The sequence below is a fragment of the Manacus candei genome, unplaced genomic scaffold (genome assembly GCF_025592945.1).
Source record: "Manacus candei isolate 608988 ecotype Guabito, Panama unplaced genomic scaffold, ASM2559294v1 h1tg000006l, whole genome shotgun sequence".
In the NCBI taxonomy this organism is placed as follows: Eukaryota; Metazoa; Chordata; class Aves; order Passeriformes; family Pipridae; genus Manacus; species Manacus candei.
Genome location: NW_026138054.1, coordinates 1 through 25658, shown reverse-complemented (window position 1 = coordinate 25658; position 25658 = coordinate 1). Strand labels below are relative to the sequence as shown.

The window sequence follows — 25658 nt, the reverse complement described above, 5'->3', positions numbered from 1 at the left end:
TGGGGTTTTCTGAGCTAAGGTGCTCTGGGTGCCCAGTTTGCCACTGCCCAAACTCAGCAGAGATTTGTGCTGTGAGCTGGTGCCCCGTTTTCTGCCCAGAGCTCTCTGTGCCCACAGCTCCCCTGTGCAGCCGGGTGCCCACACCCCTCGGGGCACCCAGTGCTGCTCCACACCCTCACACCCACCCTGCACCCCCGGCCGTGGCGGGGCCTCAGCAGCTTCCTCTCTCCGCAGGCGCCTCGCAGCTTCGAGAGCCGGCTCTGAGCGCCCCAACAGCCGGGCAGAAGCCAGCAGAATATTTGCAGGAGCGTTTAAATAAAGATCAGCAGCACAATCGACTGAATTGTACTGGCAGCAAACCCAGGATGGGGCCCACCCCCAGCACCCCTCAGTCCCCACGCTTGGCCCCCCCAGGGACACAAACCCAGGCCCACTGTGGAGTCATAAAGCCATCCCCAAACCTGGCATCCCCAGGGACATCCCCTCCAGACCTAGCATGGTCTGAGAACATGAGTTCCACCCCCAGTCCCACCATGGGATCCCATTCCAGGTACCATGGGGGTCCCCATAGCCTCCAGGGCCATCAGCCTCATCCCTGTCCCAAACACCTCTGAGAACATCAATCCCAGCCCCATCCCAGGTCCCAAACACCCCCAGGGCTGTCAGCCCCCCCTCAGCTCCCCATTCCGAGTTCCTGATTCCCTTTGGGGACATCAGTCCCAGACCCAGTGACATCAGAGGGGCCCATTCCCACCCCCAGCCCCATTGTCCCCAGACACAGCAGCCCCCCATCCCTGGGCACCAGCTGCAGCACCCTCTGGAGACACCAATCCCAGCCCTGTTACGGGGTCCTGTTCCCACCCCAGGTCCCCAACCCCCCTAGGGACATGAACCCTCCTGTCCCTCATCTCCAGTCTCATCCCAGGTCCACCATCACCCCCCTGGAGAGACCCACCACTGGCCAAGGCTGAGCTCAGCAGTGACTCTCCTTCCCATGCTCAACTTCAATCCCGATTCTCTCCCTGCTCCCCTCCATGAGCACAGGGAGACAGGAATGTGGGACACAGTCAGTTCATTCCATGGTTCTCCCTTGAGGAGAGGAGTCCTTGTCCTGATCCAACGTGAGTCCTTCCCATAGGACACAATCCCTACTCCACTATGAGTTCTTCCCACGGGGTCAGTCCCTCGGGAACTGCTCCAACCTGGATCCCCATGGGGTCACAGGTCATGCCAGCAAACCTGCCCCAGCATGGGCTCCTCCCTCCATGGGACACAAATCCCTGCCAGGACCCTGCTCCAGCACAGGCTTCCCATGGGGTCACAGCCTCCTGCAGCATCCCCTTTCTCTGGTGGGGGCTCTTCCAAGGGCTGTAGGTGGGTCTGTGCTCCCCCTTGGGCCCCCACAGGCTGCCAGGGAATCTGGGCTCCGGCGCCTGGATCCCCTCCTGCAGTGGCCTGGGGCTGCCAGGTTGTTTCCCTCATACATTCCACTCCTCTCTTCTCTGCCCCAATTCCTTCTGCCCAATAAGTTTTTCCTCCCTCGTAACTCCACATCCCTGAGGTGTTGCTGCCATCACTGCTGGGCTCAGCCTTGGCCAGTGGTGGGTCTCTCCACATAAGTGATGGTGGACCTGGGATGGGACTGGGCATGAGGGACAGGAGGGTTCATGTCCCTAGGGGTGTTGGGGATGTGGGGTGGGAACAGGACCCCATAACAGGGCTGGGATTGGTGTCCCCAGGGGTGTTTGGGACAGGGATGAGGCTGATGGTGCTAGAGGCCATGAGGAATCCCATGGTACCTGTGATGGGACCCCATGATGGGTCTGGGGAGGGATGCCGCTGGGTGTGGCAGGTTTGGGGGTGCCTTGTTGATCCCACAGTGGGCTTGGGTGTGTGTCCCTGGGGGTGACCCAGGAAAGCCTCATGCCTGACCAGTCTGTCCCATCCCATTATGGGGATCCTTCACTGAACAGTCCACTGGGTTGGAGGGGGTTTGACTGAACTGTTCAGGGTCACACCCAAACACAAAAACCCCACCCAGCTCTGCACCTTCACCCACTGCCAGCGAGTGCCAGCACCTGTGAAGGACTCACAGTAAGAGTTTACAGAGTAACACTTAATAAAATTGGGACAGGTTAAGGTTCCAGGATTCCCTAATTCAAAGCAATACACTGACATTCTCTAATTCCCAATAAAAGCTGGCTCGAGACAATCCTTCAGCACACAGAGTACAGTTCTTATGCAGTGGGCCCCTATGGGGCAGAGACAGGTTCAGCCCGGTGAGTGACCTCAAAGGTAACAGAGTGGAGTCTTTCCTTCTCCTCCCCATTTGTAACTCATTTTTATGCTATTTCTCTATATTTAGGTGGAACTTGAGTGACGTTAGTTATACATCTTACTCAGTGAGGGATGGTTGTCCCTTAGGAGTGGGTACAACAACAGGTCACAGAATATTCCAAGTTGGAAGGGACCCTGAAGGATCATCAGGTCCAACTCTTAAGCAAATGGCCCCTATTGGGATTGAACCTGCAACCTTGGCATTATTAGCACCATGTTCTAACCAAGGGAGCTCATGTGGGGGTACTGTTATAGTCAGAGACCACAAATAATTTTAAAATTTGAAATCCCAAAATTTATTGAAGGCAAATGAGCAAAACAGTGCTGGGAGGCCGGGGAGACTCTTGCTCCGCAACGGTCTGCAAGTTCAAAAAGCCAAAGCCCGCTTCTTTTATACTTGTTGCAATCCCCATCCCCTTAGTCTCTTTCTGCTTCATCACTGGTTCTCGCTGTGTGGACCTCAGTCTGTTGCCAGGGGCCAGCCAACAGTCTGCTTAGTCAGCAGCCCTCAATTCCCGCCGTGCCCAATCCCCGGATGAAGGCAGGAGATCCTCTTTCTGGACCCTTTAGTAGACCCCCCCCCTTTTTGCTTCACGCTTTTTCTTCCTTATAAGTGCACTTAAAGCATTATAGCTAGCATAACAGGATACATCCTACCATGGCAACACAACATTGTGGTTTGACATTTTGCAACTTAACATTTTGCAACCTAAGTAAAGCGTTAACCACATCATTGCAAACTTTATTATTAGAAACTCAATTTTATCAGCAAATTATTTATCCTCACCTTTATCAACCATGACAGTACCTGAGATAATCCTGGGATGGGACATGGGCAGTGCCAGGACAGGGATTTTGCCAGGGTTGCTGATTCAAGGGCAGGACATGTTCCTGTCTCTGCCTTGGTTTTCAGCGGCTGTGCAGCTGATCAGCCACAAAGTACCACTGAGTTCCCTCCTCTGCCAGGGTTCTGACAGCGCTGCAGTGTCACCACCCACATCACACCTGCAGTCCCGTGCCTTGCACACACATCCCCTGTGCCTTGCACACCTGCACCCCACTCCACATCACACCTGTACCCACATCCACATCACACCTGCACCCACATCCATATCACACCTGCACCCACATCCACATCACACCTGTACCCACATCCACATCACACCTGTACCCAGCCACATCACACCTGCACCCACATCCACATCACACCTGTACCCACCCACATCACACCTGTACCCATATCCACATCACACCTGTACCCACATCCTATCACAACTTTACCCACCCACATCACACCTGTACCCACACCCATATCACACCTGTACCCACCCACATCACACCTGTACCCACATCCACATCACACCTGTACCCACATCCACATCACACCTGCACCCACATCCATATCACACCTGCACCCACATCCACATCACACCTGTACCCACATCCACATCACACCTGCACCCACATCCACATCACACCTGCACCCACATCCACATCACACCTGTACCCACCCACATCACACCTGTACCCACATCCACATCACACCTGTACCCACATCCACATCACACCTGCAGCCCCTCCATTGCTCTGTTCCACACCCCAGGGGTCTCACGGCTTCACCCCAGGGTGCCATTGCCCACGTACCTGACAGACCCTGGCAGGGAACACCCCCGAGGGGCAGCGCCCCATGACATGGGATGGGGGCACCGGCTGGGGGTTGCCCCCAACTTTCTTCTAAGCCTCCAGCTGCCCAGCAGTCTGGGGAGGGTCAGTGGACTCAGGCCAGACATTTGAGGAGGGGCGTGCAAGGCATGTGATTGATATGGAACCAACCCACTCAGCTTCCAGGCCTTCCGTGTGGAACATTTTCCATTGGAAAGCATCTCAGTGCTTGCTTGACATAAAGAACTGGAGTTGTGAGGCCGCGGGATGAACTTTCTCTGTGTTGTGTCAGGCAGAGATGGATCCAAGGGAAAGCTGGAGCTGCTGGTTGGAACATGCCCAGTCTTTGGAATACACAAAGCTGCAGCTTCCAGCCCATGGATGGCGGGGCATGAGCTGTAACCACCATGTTCCACCATGGACTGCAGTCCAATGACCCCCCAAAACTCCCCTCAGAGGGGGTGAAGCTGAGCACGTGGCAGCCCCTTGGGAAGAAACAGCAAAGCAACGGAGAGTGAGAAGCCTCCAGGCCCTGATAATGCTCTTGGTCTGGGCTGAGGGAGGAGCAGTGGAGCTTGTTGGGGTGTCCTTGCCCAGGGATTTCTTTATTTGGGATCCCCTGGTGAGGCAGCAGCTTGAGCTGCCAGAGGATAGGACTGACCTGTGCCAGTGACCCCCTGGGACAGGACGAGAGCCCAGTGTCACCCGCAGGTGTACCAGGGAGGAACGGGGGTGCTGAGGGGGGCTGTGGGTACCAGGGAGGGATGTGGGGCCTGGGGAAGAGATGGAGGTGCTGGGGATGGGATGTGGGTGCTGGGAGGATGCAGGCGCTGGGAAAGGGTCACAGGTGCCCAGGGGGTTGCAGGTGCCCAGGGGCAGGAACAGAGCCCGGAGCGTGGCATGGACTGACCGTGACCCCCATTCCCATCTCCCTGTGCCAATGGAGGGCAGCAGGGAGAGAAGCAGGGATAGAGTTGAGCCCGGGAAGGAGGGAGAGGTGGGGGAAGGTGTTTTTAGGATTTGTTTGACCTCTCATTCCCCTGCTCTGATTTGATTGCTAACAAATTCAACTAATTTCCCCAAATCGGGTCTGTTCTGCCTGTGACAGTAATGGGGCAGTGAGTGACCCCACCCCAGGAGCCTTTCCTTGTATTTCCTCTGCTCTGTGCAGGTGAGGGGAGGGATGGAGCAGTTTGGGGGGCACCTGGTCTCCAGCCCAGGTCAAACCACCACAGGCTGGCATTTTTTCTTTTTCTTTCTCCTTGTCTTTTCTTTTTTTCCCCCGCCTTTTTTCTAATTGTCCAACACTTCTCATCTTCCCCTATTTTGCCTTTTTTCCCCTTTGCATTTTCCTTTTTTTGTCCTTCCCCCATTTTTCTTGTCTTGTTTGCTTTTCTCGACCTTCCCCCTTCTTCCTTCAGTTTCTTTCTTTCTTCCTTTCTTTCTTTTTTCTTGCCTTTTCCCTTTTTTCTGCTTTTTTTCTCATCTTTTCTCGTTGTTTTCTTACCTCTCCTTCTTCCCCTTCAACCTTTTTTTTAATTTTTCCCCTTTTCCCTTGTCTTTTCCTATGCCCCCTTCCTTCCCCTTTTTCCTTTGCCTTTGCTTGTTTTTGCGCTTTTCCCAGCCATTCCTATTCCCTCCCTTCTCCCAGCTCCCAGGTGCTGCTCCCAGGCGCGTTCCCACAGGTGCGAGGTCCCAGGCCCAGAGCAGCTGAACTGGGGCGTTTTGGGGTGTTTTCAGGGCGACTGAGCCCCTTGGGGCGCTGCTGGTGCTGGTGGGGTTTGGAGCTCTGGGGGGCCGGAGCTGGGGCTGGGGCTGCGGGCCCTGGGGCGGCGGGGCCTTGGGCTGGGGAGCGGGGCTGGGGGGCTGATGGGCCTGGGGCGCGCCAGGGCCCCCCCGGGGCCGGGACTGCTGCGCCCGGGGGTGCTGGGACCTGGGTGGGCTCGGGGACAGGGACAGGGGCGATGGGGACCTGCCGGTACCTGCGGTGGCTGAGCCCCGTGTGGGGCCGGGGCTGGGCCGGGGCTGGGCCGGGCTGGGCCGGGGCTGGGCCGGGCTGGGCCGGGCTGGGCCGGGGCTGGGCCGGGGCTGGGCCGGGCTGGGCCGGGGCTGGGCCGGGGCTGGGCCGGGCTGGGCCGGGCTGGGCCGGGCTGGGCCGGGGGTCCCGGCGGTCCCGGTTCCGGCGGGGCCGGTTCCGGTCGCGCTGCCCGGGGGCGGAGCGGGGCCGGGCCGGGCCGGGAGCGGCGGGGCCGGCGGTGAGCGGGGCCGGGGGACCCCCGGGGGTGTGGGGCGTGTGAGCCCCCGAGCCGTGCAGGGCCTGTGGGGCCGAGCCCCCCGGGCCGGGGGGGTTCAGGGCCCCCCAAAGCTGCAGAGGGGCGCTGGGGCACATCCCCCGGGCTGGGGGGCAGCGGGGCCCGTGTGGGGTGTGTTCTCCCCAGAGGGTCTCTGGGGGCTGTGGGGCCTGTGCAGGGGGTGCTGCCCCCCCATCTCGGGCCCTGTAGGGACTGTGGGGTGTGGGGGGCAGGTGTGGGGTATGTTACCCCCCAGCCCTATAGGGGATGTGGGGTGTGCTGCCCCACCCCAAATCCCTGTGGGGTGTGGGGGGGTGTTACTAACCCCAAATCCCTCTTGGGGGTGTCGGCTGTGTTACCCCCCTCCCCAATTCCCTGTGGGGCACACGGGGGGTCCCTCTCCCAGAGACTGCTCCATGTGCCCCAAACCTGCCAAATTCCCACTTTCCACCCCTTTCTGTCTCCAGGACGTTCAAGCCTCATCACCTCTGCTCTCCAGTTTGGGGGTGTCCCCCCACCTGTGACACCCCCCCAAGGTACCTGATGCCCTGGGGACCCCCCCATTGCCACCAGCCCCTTCCCACCTTGAATCCCCCCCATCCTGGAGGTCCCCAACCCCAGCGGGGTTGCTGCCCGATATCAGGATACCTCACAGCATGAGCGTGTTTTGGGGTGTATCCACCCACATTTGGCATTCCCAGGGTTTGTCCCATCCCCCCCCTTCCCGTTTTTCTTTCCCTCCTCAGATGAAAACCTGGATCAGCAATTCGGACGAAAACCTGGAAGTTTTCATCCCGTTCCTGGGAAAATATCACCGTCCGTTTTTGGGGCGCTGCTGCCAGACCTGCACCCCCAGGAGTTGGGTGAGAGAGTTTGGGATGGGGGATGGTGGTGACAGGATCCCTGTGCCGAGGATCCGCGTTGCCAGTGATCTGATCCCGCTTTTCCTCCCAGGATGGATTCTATGCCGAGGATCTCTCCACTCTGGGATTCCGTGACGTCAGCCGTGTGACGGAGAGGGACACACGGTGAGGCTGGATCAGCTGCGTGCTGGAAAACAGCTGGAAAACGGCCCTTTTCCCCAGATTTCCCCCAAATCCGCATGGGAATCCCTCGCCATCCTCCCCGCTCCCAAATTATCCCAAACCGAGCTTGTGAATGGTATTTTGGGAGGCTGGAAGTGGCATCTGTGAGGGCTTGGGCTGTGGTCCAGCCATGGAATGGAGGATCTGGGGTCATTTGTTGTTTTCTTGAAGCAAAACTTGGAGTGTTGATGGGAAGAAGGTGGAGTTGGGGGATTGTTCTTCTCGCTGGCTCCAGCCGGTATCGCTGGGAGTGAGCCTGGCTCCCCGGGAACAGGGAAAAGAGCCAGATCCCTTTGGCTCCTCTCCCCTTTGGGAAGAATCCCTGGATTAACCATTGTGTGCTGTTTTTTATCCCACATCAGATCATTATCCTCCATTCAGCTCCAAATATTCCCAGCTCCAGCTTTGAAACCCTTAGACGAATCCCTTGGGATCCCAGGGAATGCAGTTCCCCTGTCCCACTCTGTCCCTTCCTGCACGCTCTGGGATATCCCAAAGCTGTGTCCCACCCCACTCTCTGTGGATTTGGGGAGGATTGGGAAAATTCCGTGATTTGGGATGGCCTGAATGTCTGCTTTCCTTCCTGCTGGGCGGCCTGGAGCATCACCTCCGAATTCCTAACTGTAAAACGGAGATGAATCCCAAATCCTGGTAAAGAGGCATTCTGGGGGGGTGATCCCCCTGGAAAAGCCCCCCCTCCAGGTTCTCCCTGTGTGTCCCCTCTAGGTTCCGGGGGTGGCTGGTCCGGAGGGTCTGCGGATTCCTCGCCTCCTGGGAATGGGAAATTCCATCGGAGACCCCCAGGGAGCTCCCAGGGAAGATCTGCGGCAGCAGGAGGTGGGTAGGAGCATTGGGGGGATCCCAGGATCACCCTCAGCCCGGGAGGGGCGGGCCCCCATTCCTGGGGGATCCTGTTTAGTCCTTGGATGTCGGGTCAGTGGGATGCCGGGAATGCCGCCGAGGCTCCCTGGATCCCGGCACGTGGATCCCAGGGTGCTCCCCCCTCCCTTCCCCCCCAGGGTGCAGGATGTTGCCTCCAGCCGGGCCCATGGATGCGGAGGGGATGAGGGATCCCGGTGGCACTGGAAGGAGGAGATCTGCCGGATCCTGGGGGAAATCCAGGCACCGCTGTCCCCTCTCCTGCTGAGGTCAGGGATCCTTTGGGGAGATCTTCTGGGATTCTGTGGGGGATGGATCCAGATCCTTTGGGAGGTCCTCTGGGCTTCTGGGGAGAATGCACATGGATGGCTTGGGGGTTTTCTGGGCTCCTTGGGGGGATATTCTGGGCTCCTTTGGGAGCTGCCCATGGATTCTTTGGCCAGCTGCCCTCGGAGTCCCCCACAGCTTCTGGGGCCCTTCTGGCAATTTCTTCCGGGGAGCTGGAGTGGGAAAATCCAACCCCTCCAGGAGGGCGGGAACCAGAGGGAGCCTTCCCTTCCCCACTGCCTTCCCCCTCCTGTCCCTGAGAAGTGGGAATTCAGGGCTTCCTTGCTGGTCTGATCCAGTGGGAATAAATGATCCCTCCAAGCCCTTAAAGGGAAGGAATTGCTCAGGGAATAAGGGCATGTTGGGATCCTTTTGGGGGGAATGCAGGGGTAACTGATGGCAGCTCTGGTTGCCAGGGGAAAGGAGGTGTCTCATGCCATCCAACCTTTGCTGTGTGATAAAAGTGGGCATTTGCCTTTGTGGGAGCTGCGCTGGGAATTTTGAGGCAGGCTGGGTTGTGGCAAGTGAGGCAGGGGAGGCAGGGGGTGGGAGCGTTTGGGGGGTTGGGGGCCGCCCCGTGCCCGCGGGGTTGCTCATTGCCAGTTTTGCTGCAGGCTGTGCCACTGGATGCTCCCCAAGCTGCTGAGCCGTCTGTTCCTGAGCGTGCAGCTGCAGCGGGGGCAGCTGGAGATGGTGCTCCGGGCTGCCAGGACGGTACGGAGCCCGGCCGGGCGCTCCTGTTGCCCGGGAGGGCCGGAATTCAGCCCGGGATCCTTCCTTGCAGCCCGAGGTGCCGCTGGTGTTCCTGTGCACCCAGCAATCCCAGCTGGATGGGCCACTCCTGTCCTTCCTCCTCCTCTCGCAGGGCATCGGGGCCCCCAGGGTGACAGTGGGCACCCGGATCAGCCCTGGCCTCCGGTAAGGAGCCGGTGTGGGATGTTCCCGGGGGCTGCAGGGGGATGCAGTGTGTGCCCACGGTGTGTTTGCCCCCCAGGTCCCTGCTGCAACGCCTGGGAGGGATTTTCCTGCCTTCGGGAATGGCGCAGGCACGGAGTGAGCGGGATGAGGGGCTGCCGGGCGCTGTCCTGGATGCGGTAGGTGCAGTCGGGGCTGGAAAATGCCCTGGAGCGCTTTGGGAGGTGCCGGCAGCTCCCAGTACTCCCAGTGTGCCCCCAGTACGTGCAGGAGGTGCTGCGGAGCCACCAGCCCCTCGTCATCTTCCTGGAGGAGCCCCTGGGTTTGCTGCGGCTCTCGGATCCCGCCCGGCGCTGGCTGCTCCGGGTGCTGCGGGCGCTGCGGGACGGAGCCGTGCCCGACGTGCGCATCGTCCCGGTGGGAATTGCCTACGACGTGGCTCCCGGCAGAGCGGGGCGGGATGGAGCGGTGAGAGGGGGCCAGGGGGGTCACCGGTGCTCGCCAGAATCCCTGGGAGCATCCCTGGGGAGTGGTGTTCCCCCAGATCTCTGGGGTTATCCCTGGGGAGTGGTGTTCCCCCAGATGTCTGGGGTTATCCCTGGGGAGTGGTGTTCCCCCAAATGTCTGGGGTTATCCCTGGGGAGTGGTGTTCCCCCAGATCTCTGGGGTTATCCCTGGGGAGTGGTGTTCCCCCAAATGTCTGGGGTTATCCCTGGGGAGTGGTGTTCCCCCAGATCTCTGGGGTTATCCCTGGGGAGTGGTGTTCCCCCAGATCTCTGGGGTTAACCCTGGGGAGTGGTGTTCCCCCAGATGTCTGGGGTTATCCCTGGGGAGTGGTGTTCCCCCAAATGTCTGGGGTTATCCCTGGGGAGTGGTGTTCCCCCAAATCTGTGGGAGCATCCCTGGGCAGTGGATTCCCCTAAACCCACCGTCAGTCCCTGGATCCCGTCTCTCCGCAGCCCCCTCAGCCCCTCGGGATGGCCGCGTGTCTCCGGGCAGCGTTCCAGGCCCTGCGCCGGCCCCGTGGCTGTGCCCGGGTGGATTTCTCCCAGCCCTTCTCCTTACAGGTACGGCAGCTGGGGATGTCCCCGGATCCGTCCTGGCACTGGGGGGCTGTTCCCAGGATGTTGGTGGGTTTGGGGTGTCTGAGGGTATCCAGTGAATCCATGCTGGGTGATCTGGGCTCCTCCCAGCCCTGGGGCTGCAGGGATTGAGTGAGCTCGTGGTGCTGAGGGCTGTGAGCACCTCCAGGCTCCTTTCTGCTCATTCCCAGGAATTTGTGGAGAACAACCTGGTGGGGCCGACGCTCAGAGGGAATCGGCCGGAGCAGCTGCTGCTTCCCACCATCCTTGGCCCGTGGTGAGGAGCTGAGCCCCGGGCATCGTTTCCCCTTGGATCTCTGCTCCCGGCTCCTCTTGCTCAGCCCTCTCCCCCAATGTCCCAGCGTGCCAGATGCGGGGAATGTGGGCACTTTGGGTGCCGGTGTGGGGACAGAAGAGGAGATTTTGGTGACGGCGCTGGGGCTGCACACACTGAGCGGTGAGGGGTGCGAGTGGTCCCTGCATCCCTTGGGATGGCATTCCCTGCTGGGGAATGGGGGTGGAGGTTCATCCCCCCCCGGATAACGAGCCCCTCTCCCCCCCAGCAGATTCCAGCGCCTGCTCCGCCATCATGGCTGTGGGAATCACCGCGGCGCTGCTGCTCCACAGGCACCGGGAGGTGGATAAGGAGCTTTTCATCTTTCCCTTCCCTCAGAGCAGCATTCCCAGTGGGAATCCCCCTTCATCCTCCTCAGAGCAGCATTCCCAGTGGAAATCTCCCTTCATGCTCCTCAGAGCAGCATTCCCAGTGGGCATCCCCCCTCTGTACCTCAGAGCAGCATTCCCAGCAGGAATCCCCCTCCATCGTCCTCAGAGCAGCATTCCCAGCAGGAATCCCCCTCCATCGTCCTCAGAGCAGCATTCCCAGCGGGAATCCCCCCTCTCTCTCCGCAGGCCGTGCTGCTGCCCCGGCTGATGCGGGATTTCTCGGGGCTGCTGGAGCAGCTCCTGCTGCGGGGCCGGGCCGTGGGATTCCGCGGGCAGCTGCGGGCGCTGGTGCTGCACAGCCTGCGGCAGCTGCAGCCCCCCGGGGCCGGGCTGGGGCCCCCGGAGGCCTCGGCACGGGGGCAGCTGGTGCGGCTGGCGGGGGGCGTCCGGCAGCGCCTGGGCGGGGAGGCGGCGGGGGGTGAGAGAGCCGGGGGGCACCGGGGACAGCGGGGACAGCGGGGACGGGGGGCAGCAGGGATGGGGGTGCCGGGCACTGGGGGCACTGGGGGCACTGGGGGGATCGGAGACGTCAGCAGTTGGTGACAGCGGGGACTGGGGAAGGTGAAACTGCAGGCTGGGGACTTCGGGGGGGTTGGTGACACCAGGGGTCAGTGGCACTGGGGGAATCGGTGATGCCGAGGGCCAGGGACGCTGGGGAATTGTTGGCACTGGGGAATGGGGATGTTGGGGGGACTGGGGACAGCGGGGATCAGGAATGCTGGGGAATTTGGTGACGCGTGGGGAACTGGGGACAGCGGGCACTGGTGACAGCCCTGTCCTGTCAGCCTGTGCCATCCGTGCCCTGCTGCTGGAGGTGCTGCCGATCCTGGGGACCCCCTGCGGCCCCCCCGGGATCGTGCTGAGCCGGGAGGAGCTGCTCCGCAAGATCCTGGAGGTGCTGCTGCTGCTGCCCCCCATCCTGCTGGGGCTGCAGGTGGGGACACGAGGGTGGCCTGTCACCCCCCATCCTGCTGGGGCTGCAGGTGGGGACACGAGGGTGGCCTGTCACCCCCCCCTGCTGGGGCTGCAGGTGGGGACACGAGGGTGGCCTGTCACCCCCCCCTGCTGGGGCTGCAGGTGGGGACACGGGTGGCCTGTCACCCCCCCCGCTGGGGCTGCAGGTGGGGACACGGGTGGCCTGTCACCCCTCTCCTGTGTCCCCAGCCCTGCCAGCCTCCCGAGCGCCACAGCCTGGACATCCTGGACAAGCTCGTCCTTGGGGGGCTGCTGGAGGAGGAGGAGGTGGGTGTCACCCCAGGAGCCCTCCTGGCACACACACGGGTCCCTGCTGGGTCTCAGGGTGGCTTTGAGGTGAGGTGAGAGCCCACTGTCCCCCCAGCCTGAGAGCGAGTGCAGGGGCTGCGACGTGGCCCCCCGACCCTCGTCCCGGGGCCATTCCTGCTGGGACTTCACCGATGACAGCGACAGTGACAGCGACGACAGGGTCCCCAAGCGCTGCTACAAGGTACTGGGGTCCCCCACCGCCCCCTGGGCTGGGGTGAGGGGGTGTCCCCCAAATCCAGCTGTGTGTCCCCCCAGCTCAGCGAGCCCCAGGGCTTCCCCGGCTTCCTCCTCTTCCTCTGCCGCCTCCTGAGCCCCGTCCTGCGGAGCTACGGCCGGGCTGTGGAATTCCTGGAGAGACCCCCCTGGCCCCAGCCCGGTAGGACCCTCCAGAGTGGGGAACCCCTGGGGACCCTGGGGGGGCTGGAGCCCCCCAGGAGCTGGGATCTGACACCCCTCCCAATTCCAGAGGCAGACTACGTGGAGGCGCTGCTGGAATTCCTGGATGAGGATGAGGATGGTGAGTCGAGGGGGGCGGGGTCTTGCTTTTGGGGGTCACTGCCCCCCTAGACTGGGCTGGGGGTGCCCGTGGGGTGGGATTTGGGGGTTCCCTCGGGACTTCTCTCCCCACAGGGTATCCTGACAGGAGCCTGGCCCTGAGCTCCCTGCAGAGCTTCAAGGACATGGGGGTAAGCACAGCCACCCCCCAGCCCCCCAACATCCTGCTGCCCCCCCTGACCTCCCTGTGCCCCCCCAGGTGCTGGAGGAGCTGCAGACCCCCACTGGACCCCTCCTCCAGCTCTCCCAGCCTTTCCAGTCTGCTTCCAACCGGGAGAAGTTGAGAGCCTTCATTCACCAGTTCACCCAGTTGTAACCCCCCGCCCCAGAGTCATAAATGGGCCCAGGGACCTGATGCCTCGTGGATTTATTGATCCCGGGGGGTGGGGGGGAGGTTCTGTCTCTCCTTCCCTCACCTGGGATGGAAAATTCCATCATTTCTGGTGGTGGTGCCCAAGACAGCTCCAACCAGCACATTTCCCCCCAGCCCTTCTCTGCTCACTAACAGCAGGTCCAGTTTTCAGTAAAAACACTGGGATAAATCAAACTCTCTAACGCTATTTTTTTAGTATTAGAAAGCAGGCATTAGTTTAGTCACAGTGTTGGGGTGCGTGGGGATAGTTCCACTCAACATGCCCACCCACTTTCAAAACTTTTCATTATTTATACATTTTAGCAAAGAAATTAATGTTCATTGGTTATGTTAATTAAGTAGTATTCTATATTGATTATTACTTTCTCACTTCTTATGCTAATTAGTCCACATTTTCAGTCTTTTTATTATCTTTTTCTCAGATAGGGAGCGTTTCAGTAGACTGATTCTGAGTTCTCTTTGTTAGTGGATTTATTGATCCCCCGGGGTGGGATCTGGGGGGTCTCTCCACCATCAGACCACGCGGTTGCAGATGGTGCCCAGCTCCTCGATCTCACACTGCACCTCGTCCCCGGGCTGCAAAGGGGAAATGGTGGCATCTGTCCCTCGTGGGGTCCACTGTGTCTTCACTTGCCCCCCAGCCCCACCCAAGCCCCTCTTTTCCCTCACCTTAAGGAAGACAGGGGGTTTCCGAAAGAACCCCACTCCGGCAGGAGTCCCCGTCAGCAGGATGTCCCCAGGGACCAGCGTCACGAACCTGGGGGCACACAGGGGGTCAGCTGTGACCCCCTGGGCTCTGGGGGTCCCCGGCTCCCCGTTCCTACCGGGACACCCAGGCGATGAGGGTGGGCACCCCGAAGATGAGGTGGTGGGTGCTGCTGTCCTGCATCGGGCGCCCATTGACGCTGCAGCGGATCCACAGGTTGTGGGGGTCTGTGGGAGGGGGCACAGGGGGACACGGGGACAGTGCCACCATGAGCCCCACCTGGGGGAAAACACGGGGGGTTTGGGCAAATGGGGGGGTGACACCACCAGTGTCAGCTGGGAAAGAGTCCCTGTCCCATCCCATTCCTTTTCTCATCCCATTTGTGTCTCGTCCCCATCCTGTTCCCATCCCATCAGTGTCCTGTCCTTGTCGTGTCTCCATCTCTATCCCCCTCTGTGTTCTGACTGTCCCCACCCATCCCTTTGTCTGTCCTGTCCTCATCCTGTTCCGCTTCTGGTCCTGTCCCCATTCCATCCCTGTCCAGATCGCATCTATGTCCTGTCTCCATCCTTGTCCCCATCCCATTGCTGTCCTGTTCTTGTCCAGTCCCCATCACTGTCCCTATCCTGGCCCATCCTGTCCCCATCTCTGTCTCTACTGTTCCCAGTCCTCCCCCGTCCCATATCCATTGCTGTTCTGTTCCCATCCCATCCCTGTCCCATCCCCATCCACGTCCCCACCTTTCACCGCCTCCCTGGTGACAAGGGCGGGCCCCAGGGGACAGAAGGTGTCGAAGGTTTTCCCCAGCAGCCACTGCCGCCCGTTGCGCAGCTGCCAGTCCCGGGCGCTCACGTCGTTGGCCACCGTGAACCCCACCACGTGCTCCAGGGCTGCCGACTCCTGGGGGGCAGCGGGACCCCCTTACAGGGGACACACACACAGGGACCCCCCAGGCGAGGTGTGGGTGGGGCAGGGGGTACCTCGATGTGCCGCCCCCTCTTCCCGATGACAGCGGCCAGTTCCACCTCCCAGTCCACCTCCTGCGGGGACAACACGGTGGGTTGGGGGTCCCGACCCCCAGGGGGGCTGCGGGGGCGGGTCCCGGGGTACCCACGGTGCTGTCCTGGGGGAGCACGATGTCATCGAAGGGCCCGGTGATGGCGCTGGGGAACTTGCTGAAGATGATGGGCTCCTTGGGCACCCTGGCACCCTGCTCCTCGCAGTGGTCGCGGTAGTTGAGCCCCACACAGATCAGCTTCTCGGGGTCTCCCACGGGCGCCAGGAGCCGCGTGGCCCCGCGAGCCACCCGGTGCTGCCCTGACTCCAGGGCCCTGCGGGGACACACAGACCTCTGGGAGTCACCCATGTTTTGGGGCATCCACCTCTGGGGACACCTGTTCTTGGGCTCAGCCACATTTGGGGGTCACCTACCCCTGGAAGGTCACCCACAGTTCTGGGGCTCCAGAATCTGAGGGGACCTACTTCTGGGGGTCAATCAAAGGGTCACTCAGATTTGAGGGACCCTTTTTTTGGGCTCACCCACCTTTTGAGGGGACCCTATTTAGGAGGTCACCCACATTTTGGAGCACCCACCTCTAAAGGCACCTACCTTTGGGGGGAACCCACTGTGTGGGGGTCACACACTTCTGGGGGTCAGCCAAAGGGTCACCCAGATTTTGGTGGACCCTCCTTTGGGGATCACCCATCCTTGGGGACACACGTTTTTGGGAGTCACTCTCCTTTCAGGGGACCCTTCTCGGGTCACCCACCACTGGGGAGATCCACCCCTGGGGGGACCCAGGTTTTGAAGCACCAACCTTCGGGATCCCCCACCTTTGGAGGACCCACCTTTGGGGTACCCACCTCTGGGCGAGCTCCAGCCCGCGCGGGCCGAGCTCCAGGAACTCCCGCATGGACAGGGGCAGCGCCGGCTCGGCCGCGCTCAGATCCACCAGGTCCCCCCCGGGCGCCTCCTCCAGCCCGAGCCTGGGCCCCCCGCCCGCGGCCCCCCGGAACCGCACGAGCCGCAGAGCCCCGCGCATCCCCTGCGGAACCGGGATCGGCACCGCACCGGGGGGACCCGGGGGCTGCGGACCCCCCTCGGCCCGGGATGGATCCCGGCCAACCGGGGGGGTCCCCTCCCTCCGATCCCACGCAGTTCTGACCCCCAGAATCCCCCCGATTCCAGGGCAGCCCCTCCTGGTCCCGCCCTGCTCCGATCCCTGAGGGTATCCCCCCGCTCAGCCCGATCCCAGGGTCCCCCGACTCTGCACACCCCCAGACTGGGGGAATCCGCCCGATCCCAGGTAAATCCCCGGCAGCCACCCCCCCAGTTCCGCCCAGCCCCTATCCCAGGGGACTTCCCCCTTATCCCACGTAGCCCCGACCGCGGGAATCCTCCCGATGCCAGAGATGCCCCCCTTAGCCCCGATCCCAGGGATCCCTCCCCCGCAATCCCACACAATTCCGATCCCGGAGATTCCCCCTGATGTCGTGAATTCCCCGTCCCCGTTCCCAGGATTCCCCCCATTCCCAGGGATCCTTCCCGTCCCCAATGATCCCCCCGTTCCCAGGGATCCCTCCCGTTCCCAGAGATCTCCCCGATCCCAGGGATCCCCCCTGTTTCCAGGAACACCCCCCTTTCCAGGGATCCCCCCGTTCCCAGAGATCTCCCCCATTCTCAGGGATCTCCCCGTTCCCAGGTTCCCCCCCATTCCCAGGGATCCCCCCCGTTCCCAGGTTCCCCCCCCATTCCCAGGGATCCCCCCGTTCCCAGGTTCCCCCCCCCTATTCCCAGGTTCCCCCCCCATTCCCAGGGATCCCCCCGTTCCCAGGGATCCCCCCCGTTCCCAGGTTCCCCCCCCCTATTCCCAGGGATTCCCCCGTTCCCAGGTTCCCCCCCTATTCCCAGGGATCCCCCCCGTTCACAGGTTCCCCCCCCCTATTCCCAGGGATTCCCCCGTTCCCAGGTTCCCCCCCCCATTCCCAGGGATCCCCCCGTTCCCAGGTTCCCCCCCCATTCCCAGGGATCCCCCCCGTTCCCAGGTTCCCCCCCCCCTATTCCCAGGTTCCCCCCCAATTCCCAGGGATCCCCCCGTTCCCAGGTTCCCCCCCCATTCCCAGGGATCCCCCCGTTCCCAGGGATCCCCCGCGTTCCCAGGTTCCCCCCCCATTCCCAGGGATCCCTCCGTTCCCAGGGATCCCCCCCATTCCCAGGTTCCCCCCCCTATTCCCAGGTTCCCCCCCATTCCCAGGGATCCCTCCGTTCCCAGGGATCCCCCCCATTCCCAGGTTCCCCCCCCTATTCCCAGGTTCCCCCCCATTCCCAGGTTCCCCCCCCTATTCCCAGGGATCCCCCCGTTCCCAGGTTCCCCCCCCATTCCCAGGTTCCCCCCCCTATTCCCAGGGATCCCCCCGTTCCCAGGTTCCCCCCCAATTCCCAGGGATCCCCCCGTTCCCAGGGATCCCCCGCGTTCCCAGGTTCCCCCCCCATTCCCAGGGATCCCTCCGTTCCCAGGGATCCCCCCCATTCCCAGGTTCCCCCCCCTATTCCCAGGTTCCCCCCCATTCCCAGGTTCCCCCCCCTATTCCCAGGGATCCCCCCGTTCCCAGGTTCCCCCCCCGTTCCCAGGTTCCCCCCCCTATTCCCAGGGATCCCCCCATTCCCAGGTTCCCCCCCCTATTCCCAGGGATCCCCCCGTTCCCGAGGGTCTCACACACGTTGTTCCCGCTCCGCCAGGGGGCGCTGCAGACCCGGCCCCGCCCCCGCCTGTCTAAAGGTCGCCACGCTGAAGACACGCCCCCTTCGGGCCGTCCAATGGGAGCGCGGAGAGGACGGGACCGCCCCCAACGAGGACCAATGAGAGGGGAGGGCGGAGGAGGCGGGGCCGGGGAGGGGCACCGGGAGTGGGACTGGGTTCGGGAATGGGATTGGGAGCGGGAATGGGACCATTATAGCGACTGGGACTGGGGCAGGAACTGGGACTGGGGCAGGAACTGGGATTGGGAGCGGGAATGGGACCATTATAGCGACTGGGACTGGGGCAGGAACTGGGACTGGGGCAGGAACTGGGATTGGGACCGGGACAGGGACTGGGATAGTGACTAGGAGAGGGACTGGGACTGGGGTGGGGACTGGAATGGGGACTGTGTCAGGGACGGAAAGAACGACAGGGGCTGGATTAGGGGCAGGGCCAGGGAGGGGACAGGGAGAAGGACAGGGCCAGGAACTGGGATGGGGCAGGGATGGGGACGGGGATCGAGGCCAGGACAGGAATGGGGACAGGGATGGTGGCTGGGACTGGGGCAGGGACGGGGGCAGGGACACTGCACAGCTGTCACGTCGCACTTGACTCCATTTCCCCCTAAATCGTCACTACGTGGTTTATTTATAAAACAACCCCCTCTCCACGTGCTGGGGGGGGGCTGTGGCCTCGTGGGGGTCCCCTGAGTGATGAGGGGGGAGGCAGGTCTGTGTGCTTTTGGTTGGTGTTTGGGGGCTCCATTTCATGCCTGGAGACCCCCACTCAGGAACTCCCCACGTCCTGGGGGGTCCCTTCCCTGGGGGGTGCCATGTCCAAGGGATCCTGTCTCTGAGGGGTCCCCACATCCCAGGGAGTCCCCTCCCAGGGGGTCCCCGTGTCCCAGGGGTCCCCACCCCGGGGGGGCCTGGTGTCGGGGTCCTGTTTGTGCCATGTCAGGTCCCTATGCCACCCAGGGCAGGGGGTCCTTGTCGAGGGGGGCTCAGCCCCCTGAAATGGGTCCATCTTGCATGTGCCAGCACCGGGCTGGGGGCTCTCGTGGCAGCGTTGTCCTTGTCTCCTCCTGTCTCCGGGGGGGGCCAGGGTCTAGAGCACGTTGTGGAAGATCTGCATGGAGCTCATGATGTCCTTGTCCTGGAGGGGAGAGGACAGAGACTCCCGTGTCCCCCTCCTCCCGTCCCCCTCCTGCCATCCCACTCCTGTCCCTCCCATCCTGCTTCCCTGTCTCCCCCCTCCTTTCCCCCCCAATCCTGTCCCCTCTCTCTTCTCCCCACCGCCCAACACCCCCCATCCCACACTTCCCATAACACTCCTCCCGTCCCTCCCTCCCATTCCTCTCCCACCCCCCTCCTGTTCCCCCCTCCTGCCATTCCCTTCCTGTCTCTCTCCTCCTGTCCCCCCTCCCGGGGTCGCCCCCTTGTCCCCATCCCTCCTGCCCCCCCAGCACATCACTCTGGGACAGAACTAGGAGCAGGGGGATGTCTCAGACTCCAAGGCCTGGCAGGATGGAGGAGGAGGAGGGTGGCAGTGCCCCTCAGCCCCCCGGAGTCCCCCCACCTCCTGGCAGGTCTCCAGGAACTCCTCGAAGGTCACCACACCGTCCCCGTTCCTGTCCATCTTCTGCAAGGGAGTGGCCAGGGCTGAGTGGGGGTGGGTGGCCCCGGGAGGTGGCCCCAGGAGGGGGCTGAGGGGACAGTGTCACCTGGAAGAACAGCTCCATGTGCTGGGCCGGGGCGCTGGCCCGCAGGGTGGGCTCGGTGCAGGGCCCCATCATGGCATAGATGGACTTCATGATCTCCAGCATGTCCTGGGGGCACACAGAGCACCGGCCCGTCCCTCTCTGGGTGCCCCCCGCCCCACCAGCCCCCCCAGTGTCCCCCAGTGTCACCTCCTTGGTGACGTAGCCGTCCTTATTCACGTCGTAGAGGTCAAACGTCCACTTCAGCTTCTGCTGCTCCGTCCCCCGCAGCAGCACCGAGAGCCCCACGGCAAAATCCTGCCGTGGGTGTGAGCAGGGAGGGACCCCAACCCCCCTCACAGCACTCAGCCCCCCCTCCCGCTGCCACATCGATCCCGGGGCGCCCGAGGGATTTGCTCCCTATTGATCCCGTTATTTTTAACCACCACCCCTTGTGCTGCAGTGCCCCCGGCACTGCGAGGGAGAGTTCGGCCATAGCCTGGGAGGAGGAGGAGGAGGAGGAGGAGGAGGAAGAGGAGGAGGATGTGATGAATCACGCCGGGAATTCCCACCTGGAAGCACAGAGCCCCGTTGTGGTCAGCGTCGAAGGCGTCGAACAAGAGGTGGGCGTAGGAACTGGCGTCTGCAGGGCGAGGGGACGGTGACTCCCCCCGCTTTGGCAGGGGCTGTTTGTCTGGATGGGCCCCCCCAGACCCCCCCTGGCAGGTTTGGGGGCCCCCCGACTCACCGCCCTGGGGGAAGAACCGTGAGTAGATGAGTGTGAAGGTTTCCTCGTCCACGAGGCCGCTGGGACATTCCTGGGAAGGAGGTGGTGCCTGGTGACACTGGAGACCCCCAGGACCCTCGTATGTGGGGTCAGGGGGTGAGGGACCCCCAAGCTCACGTTCTTGAAGCCACGGTAGAGGGACTGAAGCTCCATCTTGGTGAAGTTGGTCCGGGCCAGGAGCTGCTCCAGCCCCTCGGGTTGGTGCCGGATAGTCGGGAGCTCCACGTCGGCATCACTGTTGTCTGGAGAGATCCCCCGGACAAAGATCCCCCTTAAAAACAACCCCCCCTGCCCTAAAGCCACCCCTATCCCCTTTAAACCACCCCCACCCCCCTAAAGCCAACCCTTCTACCCCTTAAAACCACCCCCATTCTCCCTAAAACCAACCCTCCAACCCCTAAAACCACCTCCATCCCCGCTAAAACCAACCCCATCCCCCCTTACAGCTACTCCCATGGCCCCAGAACCACCCCAGGGTGCCGTGGTGGACCCCAAAATTCCCTTTGGGCCCCTGGAACACCCCGGGTGTCGAATCCCGAGGGGTTTCCTGCATTCCAGAGGCACGGAACATTCCGGAGCCGCCTCTCCCCGGCCAAAGGTAATTAATAAATGATGGCTTATTAATAATTCCAGCCTGGGGAGCCCCCATGGAGCCTCCCGGTGCAGAGGGAGGGGTGGGAATTTTGGGATGGGGCTGGGATACTGGAAAATCCCCAGGGTCCTCCCAGAGGGGTTGAACCCCCTGGGTCCTGCTAAGCCGGGTCTCAGGGAGGCTTGGGGGGCAGAAAGGGAGTGGGAGGGCCTGGTGTTGTGTTTTGGGGGGGTTGGGAGTCGGTGGGGGCCTGGGGGTCCCTGTGTCCCATCCCCAGGGGGCTTTGGGGTGTCTGTGGTGGCAGAGCCCCCCAGCTCGGGGGGAGGTGGGGGTTAACAGCAGCTCAGAGCCGCCCCCTCCCACCTCGGGGAGGTTTGGGGGTCCCTGTTATCTGTTAACAGGGAGTGGGGGCACCTTGGGAGGGGCAGGGGGTCTCTGGGGATGAGTTTTTTGGGGGCAGCACTGGCATAGCCCCCCGGGGAAGGTCAGAGCAGGGCTGGGCCAGGACACTGCAAGGGGGGGCTGGAGGGGGGCTGGGGGGACCTGCCCTCTCCACCACCCCCCAAGCCCTCAGCCTTCACCCCAAACCCTCCCGGGGGGAACTCCAAACCCGGCTGGTTGGACCTCAGAGGGCCCGACAGGTCACTGATGGGGGGAGGGATGGGAGGGATTAATTAACTCAATAATTAGGGTTCATTAAGGTTATAACTGGGGGGTACCTTCCATGGAGATGGGCTCCAGGATGCCGAACTGCTTGAGCACGGCGATGAAGAGGAGGATGACCACGGCCACGGCACACAGCTCCATGCCCTGGATGCCCATGGCCCCCGGGGGGGCTTGGGGGGTCCCCCCCAGACCCCGGTAGGGTGTGGGCAGTGGGTGCTGCGGGAGCACAGGGCGGGTGTTGTGCCCGCCTGTGCCCGCCTGTCCTGCCTCCTCCTCCTCCTCCTCCTCCTCCTCCTCCTCCCTTGGCACTCGCCCACCCCCCTGCCCCCCCCCGGCACTGCTTTCCCACATTTTATTTTTAGCCCCCTCCCTCCCCCTGAAGGATCTGGGGGGGCCGAGGGGCGCTGCCCCCCCCTCCCCGCCGCACCCCGGGCTTGTGGCTGCACAGCCGGGGGGTCAAACCAGCGCCGGCCTCAAAACTGGGGGGGAAAAAGGTTGTTTTGCCCCCCCCCACCCCCGGTGGGATCGATAGGATCGATGGGGATGAGTAAGCAGCGAGGGGGGGGGAAACTGAGGCAGGGCAGGGGGCGGGGGGCTGGCCCTGTGCCCCCAGGGCTGTCCCCACCCCTCCAGGGCTGTCCCTGCTCTGGGGACATGAGCCCTATCCCCCCAGATCTGTCCCGGGGGTGTCCCTGTGCCCCCAGGGTTGTCATGTTCCGTGGTCCTGGGGAGATTGTCCCTGTCCCCCCTGGGGCTGTTCTGTCCCCAGAGCCCTGGGACAATCTGTCCCCATCCCTCAGGGGTTGTCCCTGCTCCTGGGGACATCGGCCCTGTCCCCCCTGAGCTGTCCCTGTGTCCCCGGGGTGTCCCTGTCCCCGCATGGCCCCAAGGCTCCAGGAATGTCTCTCTGCAGTGTCCTGGGCTGGTCTTGTCCCCAGAGTTCCAGGGACATTGTTCCTGTCACCTTGAGGGTGTCATCGTGGTTCTGGGGACATTGGCCCTGTCCCCCCAGGGCTGCCCCTGTCCCTATCCCTCGGGGTGTCCCAACCCCATGGCTCCCAGGACATCATTCCCACCCCCCCCAGTGTCCCTGGCCCTGTTCTCCCCCGGGACTCTCGGTCCCCAAGGCCCCAGGACCATCTGTCCCCATCCCTCTGGAGGTGTCATGTCCCCGTGGTCCCCAGTTCTTTGTCCCCCTCCTCCAGGGCTGTCCCACCCCCGTGGTCCCAGGGACATTGTCCCATCCACCCTGAGGTGTCTTCGTCATCTCCAGGGGATCCCTGTCCCCCCTCCCACCCCCCTCGGGAACACTGTCTCTGTCCCCCTGGGGGTTGTCCCTGTCCCTCTCCAGGTGCTCCCATCCCCAGCTTCTGCCTCAGGGGCACAGTCCCTGTCCCCACAGGAGTGTCCCCACAACCCCCAGGGTTCCCCTGTACCCCCAGCGTGTCCCTGCCCCCTCATGGGCTGTCCCCACCCCTGTCCCCCCCAGGCTGTCCCCATCCCTGTCGCGCCCTGGGTGTCCCCATCCCTGACCCCGTCCCTGTCCCCTTCGCGCTGTCCCATCTGCCTCCGCCCTCGGTGACCCCCGGGGGCCGCACTGGGGGCGTGTCCCAGAAGGAAGGCGTGGTTTTGTTTCTAAGGGGCGTGGCCCAGGAAAGAGGCGTGGTTCCGCCTTGGGGCGTGGTCAAGCCCCGGGGGCGGGCTCCGCTCACCGCCCGCCATCCCGCTCCGCGTGACGTCATTTCCGCTTCCGCCCCGCAGCGGAAGAGCCGGTGCCGCCATGGCCTCAAGGTTACTGCGGGTGAGCGCGGCCCTGCGGCTCCTGCCCGGCGCCTCCGCCCGCGCCGCGCCCGCGCGCCAGCTCGGCGTGCCCGGTGAGCGGGGACCGGGGGGAGGGCGGCGCGGGGGGGGCGCGGGGGAGGGGGCGTGCGGGGCCGCAGGGGGGGAGCGGGCGCGGTGTCCGTGCCTCCCCCCCGTGTGACCGCGGTCCGCAGGGAGCCTGGCCAGCGATGAAGAACAGGCGACTGGGATGGAGAGGAAGGTCATGGAGGCCCTGAACAAGGGCCTGGTGAGTGCAGGGGCACCCGGGGGGGGCGGGGGGTCTTGGGGAACTCGGGGGGGTCTGAGGGGGTTTCGGAGTTCGGCTGTTCGGGGGGGAGGAGGGGTGTCTTGGGGACGTTTGGGGGTCTCAGGCGGTTCTAGGGGGCTCAGGGGTGGCGAAGGAGGGTCTGGGGTGGTCTCAGAGTCCGACGAATACAGGAGGCGGGGCTCAGGGGGTGGGAGAGGGCGTCTGGGGGGGTTTGGTGGTTTTGGTGGGGACAAGGTGTGTGGTTAGGGGAGGTCTCGGGGGCGTCTGAGGGTCTCAGAGCTGGGGGATTCTTGGAACAGGGAGCTGGGGGACCCCAGGTGGTGGGGGTGGTGAGTTTCGGGGGGGTCTCAGGGTCGGGGGGTGAGGGTGGTGAGTCTGGGGGGTGTCAGGGTGTCCCTGGGGGGGGTACCTGTCCCACGGGTGCCCTCCTGACCCCCCTGCCCCCCAGGACCCCTACAGCATGTTCCGGCCCAAACGCTACGCGGGCACCAAAGAGGACCCGAACCTCGTGCCCTCCATCACAAACAAACGCATCGTGGGCTGTGTCTGTGAGTGACCCTGTCCGTGTGTCTGTCCTGTCTGTGTGTCTGTGAGTGACCCTGTCCGTGTGTCTGTCCTGTCCGTGTGTCTGTGAGTGACCCTGTCTGTGTGTCTGTCCTGTCCATGTGTCTGTGAGTGACCCTGTCTGTGTGTCTGTCCTGTCCGTGTGTCTGTCCTGTCCATGTGTCTGTGAGTGACCCTGTCCATGTGTCCCTCCTGTCCCTGTGTCTGTGAGTGAGTGACCCTACTGTCTGTGTGTCCCTCTGGTCTGTGTGTCCATCCTGTCCCTGTGTCCACGTGTCCATCCTTGTTCCCATGTCCATGTGTCTGTCCTGTCCCTGTGTCCATTCCCTGTTCCCACATTTCTGTCTCTGTTCCCGGGCCCCATTCCTGTCCCTGTGTTCATGCCCTGTCCCACTCTGTCCCTGTCCCCAGGTGAGGAGGACAACAGCTGCGTGGTTTGGTTCTGGCTGCACAAGGGCGAGGCCCAGCGCTGCCCCTCCTGTGGGGCCCACTACAAACTGATCCCCCACGAGCTGCCCCACTGAGGGGGGCTGTGGGACCCCCCCCCGGGGCCCTGCTGAGCCCCCCCTGCACCTGAGCCCACGATAAAGAGATGGTGGGGAGACCCTGACTCTGTGTGTGCTGGGGGGGCAGCAGGGTGGGGAGGGAGGGCAACTGCTGTGTGGAGCCAGGCCAGGCCGTGAGGGTGTCGCTGTGAGTGACCTGGGGCTGTGGGAGGGGGGTTGTTGAGGGACCCCCTTTCACTGTCCCTCTTCCCTGGGGGGTGCTGGGATTTGAGGGGCAGCTGGGGTGCAGCTGCTGGGGGGTCTCAGGGGTACTATTTTGGACCTCCCTGCCCAGCCTGGGGGATCACCCAGCCCAAAAGAAGACCCCAGAGGGGGCTGGGTTACCCTCTTAGCCCTCCCACACACAAGTGTCCCCCCAGCTGCCTCTATGGGGGTCTCTCTGTTCACATGGGAGAGGCACAGCTGGACACATCCTTGGGGGGTGTCACCTGCCCCAGGGGTGACACCCCATTGGGCGGGAGCCTCCTGGGGACACTGGGGGAGCCCTGGGGGCTGGTCCTGCCCTGGCATCTCTGAGGGCACCTGGGAGGCTCCACAACACCCCTGGGAGTCCCTGAAGGTTCTCATGAGATCCCAGGAGGCCCCAGTAGGTCTATGAAGGTTCCCATAAGGTCCCCAGTGGGTCCCTTGAGTTCCCCAGAGGTTCTCAGGAGATCCTGGGGGGTCCCTGGAAGTCCCTCAGCAGGCCCCCACAGGATCTGGATGCTGCAGCTCTGCCCTTGTATCACACATC

At 62.9% G+C, this 25658-nt stretch overlaps 4 protein-coding genes and 2 long non-coding RNA genes across 13 annotated transcripts; 3 read left to right on the top strand and 3 right to left on the bottom strand.

Moving 5' to 3' along the window:
* Nucleotides 1–3391: 3391 nt before the first annotated feature.
* On the bottom strand, nt 3392–4041 carry LOC127480589 (uncharacterized). 4 transcript variants are annotated; one of them, XR_007907966.1, is made up of 4 exons: nt 3906–4041; nt 3678–3838; nt 3524–3546; nt 3408–3479 (listed from the first exon to the last, which is right to left on the bottom strand). It is a non-coding gene; the product is annotated as an uncharacterized LOC127480589 (long non-coding RNA). The 4 variants fall into 4 exon arrangements; XR_007907967.1 differs by having other exon boundaries at nt 3392–3433; nt 3524–3567; nt 3701–4041; XR_007907965.1 differs by having other exon boundaries at nt 3399–3433; nt 3678–4041.
* Nucleotides 4042–6171: 2130 nt separating this feature from the next.
* Nucleotides 6172–13624, top strand: LOC127480646 (glycerol-3-phosphate acyltransferase 2, mitochondrial-like). Its single transcript, XM_051808993.1, is given in 22 exon segments — nt 6172–6254; nt 6758–6826; nt 7037–7153; nt 7245–7318; nt 8102–8212; nt 8395–8523; nt 9196–9295; nt 9366–9499; nt 9576–9675; nt 9758–9964; nt 10456–10563; nt 10770–10855; nt 10941–11035; nt 11145–11215; nt 11491–11722; nt 12090–12238; nt 12469–12546; nt 12644–12769; nt 12844–12964; nt 13055–13152; nt 13155–13274; nt 13343–13624. Coding segments are annotated over 20 exon segments (2373 nt in total). The 5' UTR covers nt 6172–6254; nt 6758–6826; the 3' UTR covers nt 13460–13624.
* Nucleotides 13625–13688: 64 nt separating this feature from the next.
* On the bottom strand, nt 13689–18019 carry LOC127480625 (fumarylacetoacetate hydrolase domain-containing protein 2-like). 2 transcript variants are annotated; one of them, XM_051808967.1, is made up of 8 exons: nt 17943–18019; nt 16086–16267; nt 15337–15553; nt 15203–15262; nt 14963–15122; nt 14341–14501; nt 14186–14273; nt 13689–14092 (listed from the first exon to the last, which is right to left on the bottom strand). In XM_051808967.1, the coding sequence occupies exons 2-7, from the start codon at nt 16262–16264 to the stop codon at nt 14187–14189; spliced, it is 864 nt and encodes a 287-aa protein (XP_051664927.1). In that variant the 5' UTR covers nt 16265–16267; nt 17943–18019; the 3' UTR covers nt 13689–14092; nt 14186. The 2 variants fall into 2 exon arrangements, with proteins under 2 accessions (XP_051664927.1, XP_051664919.1); XM_051808959.1 differs by having other exon boundaries at nt 14341–14449; nt 17943–18015.
* Nucleotides 18020–18105: 86 nt separating this feature from the next.
* On the bottom strand, nt 18106–23448 carry LOC127480612 (calsenilin-like). 4 transcript variants are annotated; one of them, XM_051808946.1, is made up of 9 exons: nt 23305–23448; nt 21760–21922; nt 20566–20690; nt 20410–20479; nt 20234–20304; nt 19872–19979; nt 19686–19790; nt 19541–19603; nt 18932–19117 (listed from the first exon to the last, which is right to left on the bottom strand). In XM_051808946.1, the coding sequence occupies exons 1-9, from the start codon at nt 23446–23448 to the stop codon at nt 19070–19072; spliced, it is 897 nt and encodes a 298-aa protein (XP_051664906.1). In that variant the 3' UTR covers nt 18932–19069. The 4 variants fall into 4 exon arrangements, with proteins under 4 accessions (XP_051664879.1, XP_051664889.1, XP_051664906.1 ...); XM_051808919.1 differs by lacking the exon at nt 23305–23448 and adding an exon at nt 23240–23288 and having other exon boundaries at nt 18106–19069; nt 19686–19979; XM_051808929.1 differs by having other exon boundaries at nt 18821–19117; nt 19541–19790.
* Nucleotides 20182–22287, top strand: LOC127480654 (uncharacterized). Its single transcript, XR_007907975.1, has 3 exons — nt 20182–20284; nt 20895–21046; nt 21771–22287. It is a non-coding gene; the product is annotated as an uncharacterized LOC127480654 (long non-coding RNA).
* LOC127480640 (cytochrome c oxidase subunit 5B, mitochondrial) lies at nt 23441–24963 on the top strand. The gene is made up of 4 exons (XM_051808979.1): nt 23441–23580; nt 23701–23774; nt 24244–24343; nt 24771–24963. The coding sequence occupies exons 1-4, from the start codon at nt 23487–23489 to the stop codon at nt 24881–24883; spliced, it is 381 nt and encodes a 126-aa protein (XP_051664939.1). The 5' UTR covers nt 23441–23486; the 3' UTR covers nt 24884–24963.
* Nucleotides 24964–25658: the final 695 nt, after the last annotated feature.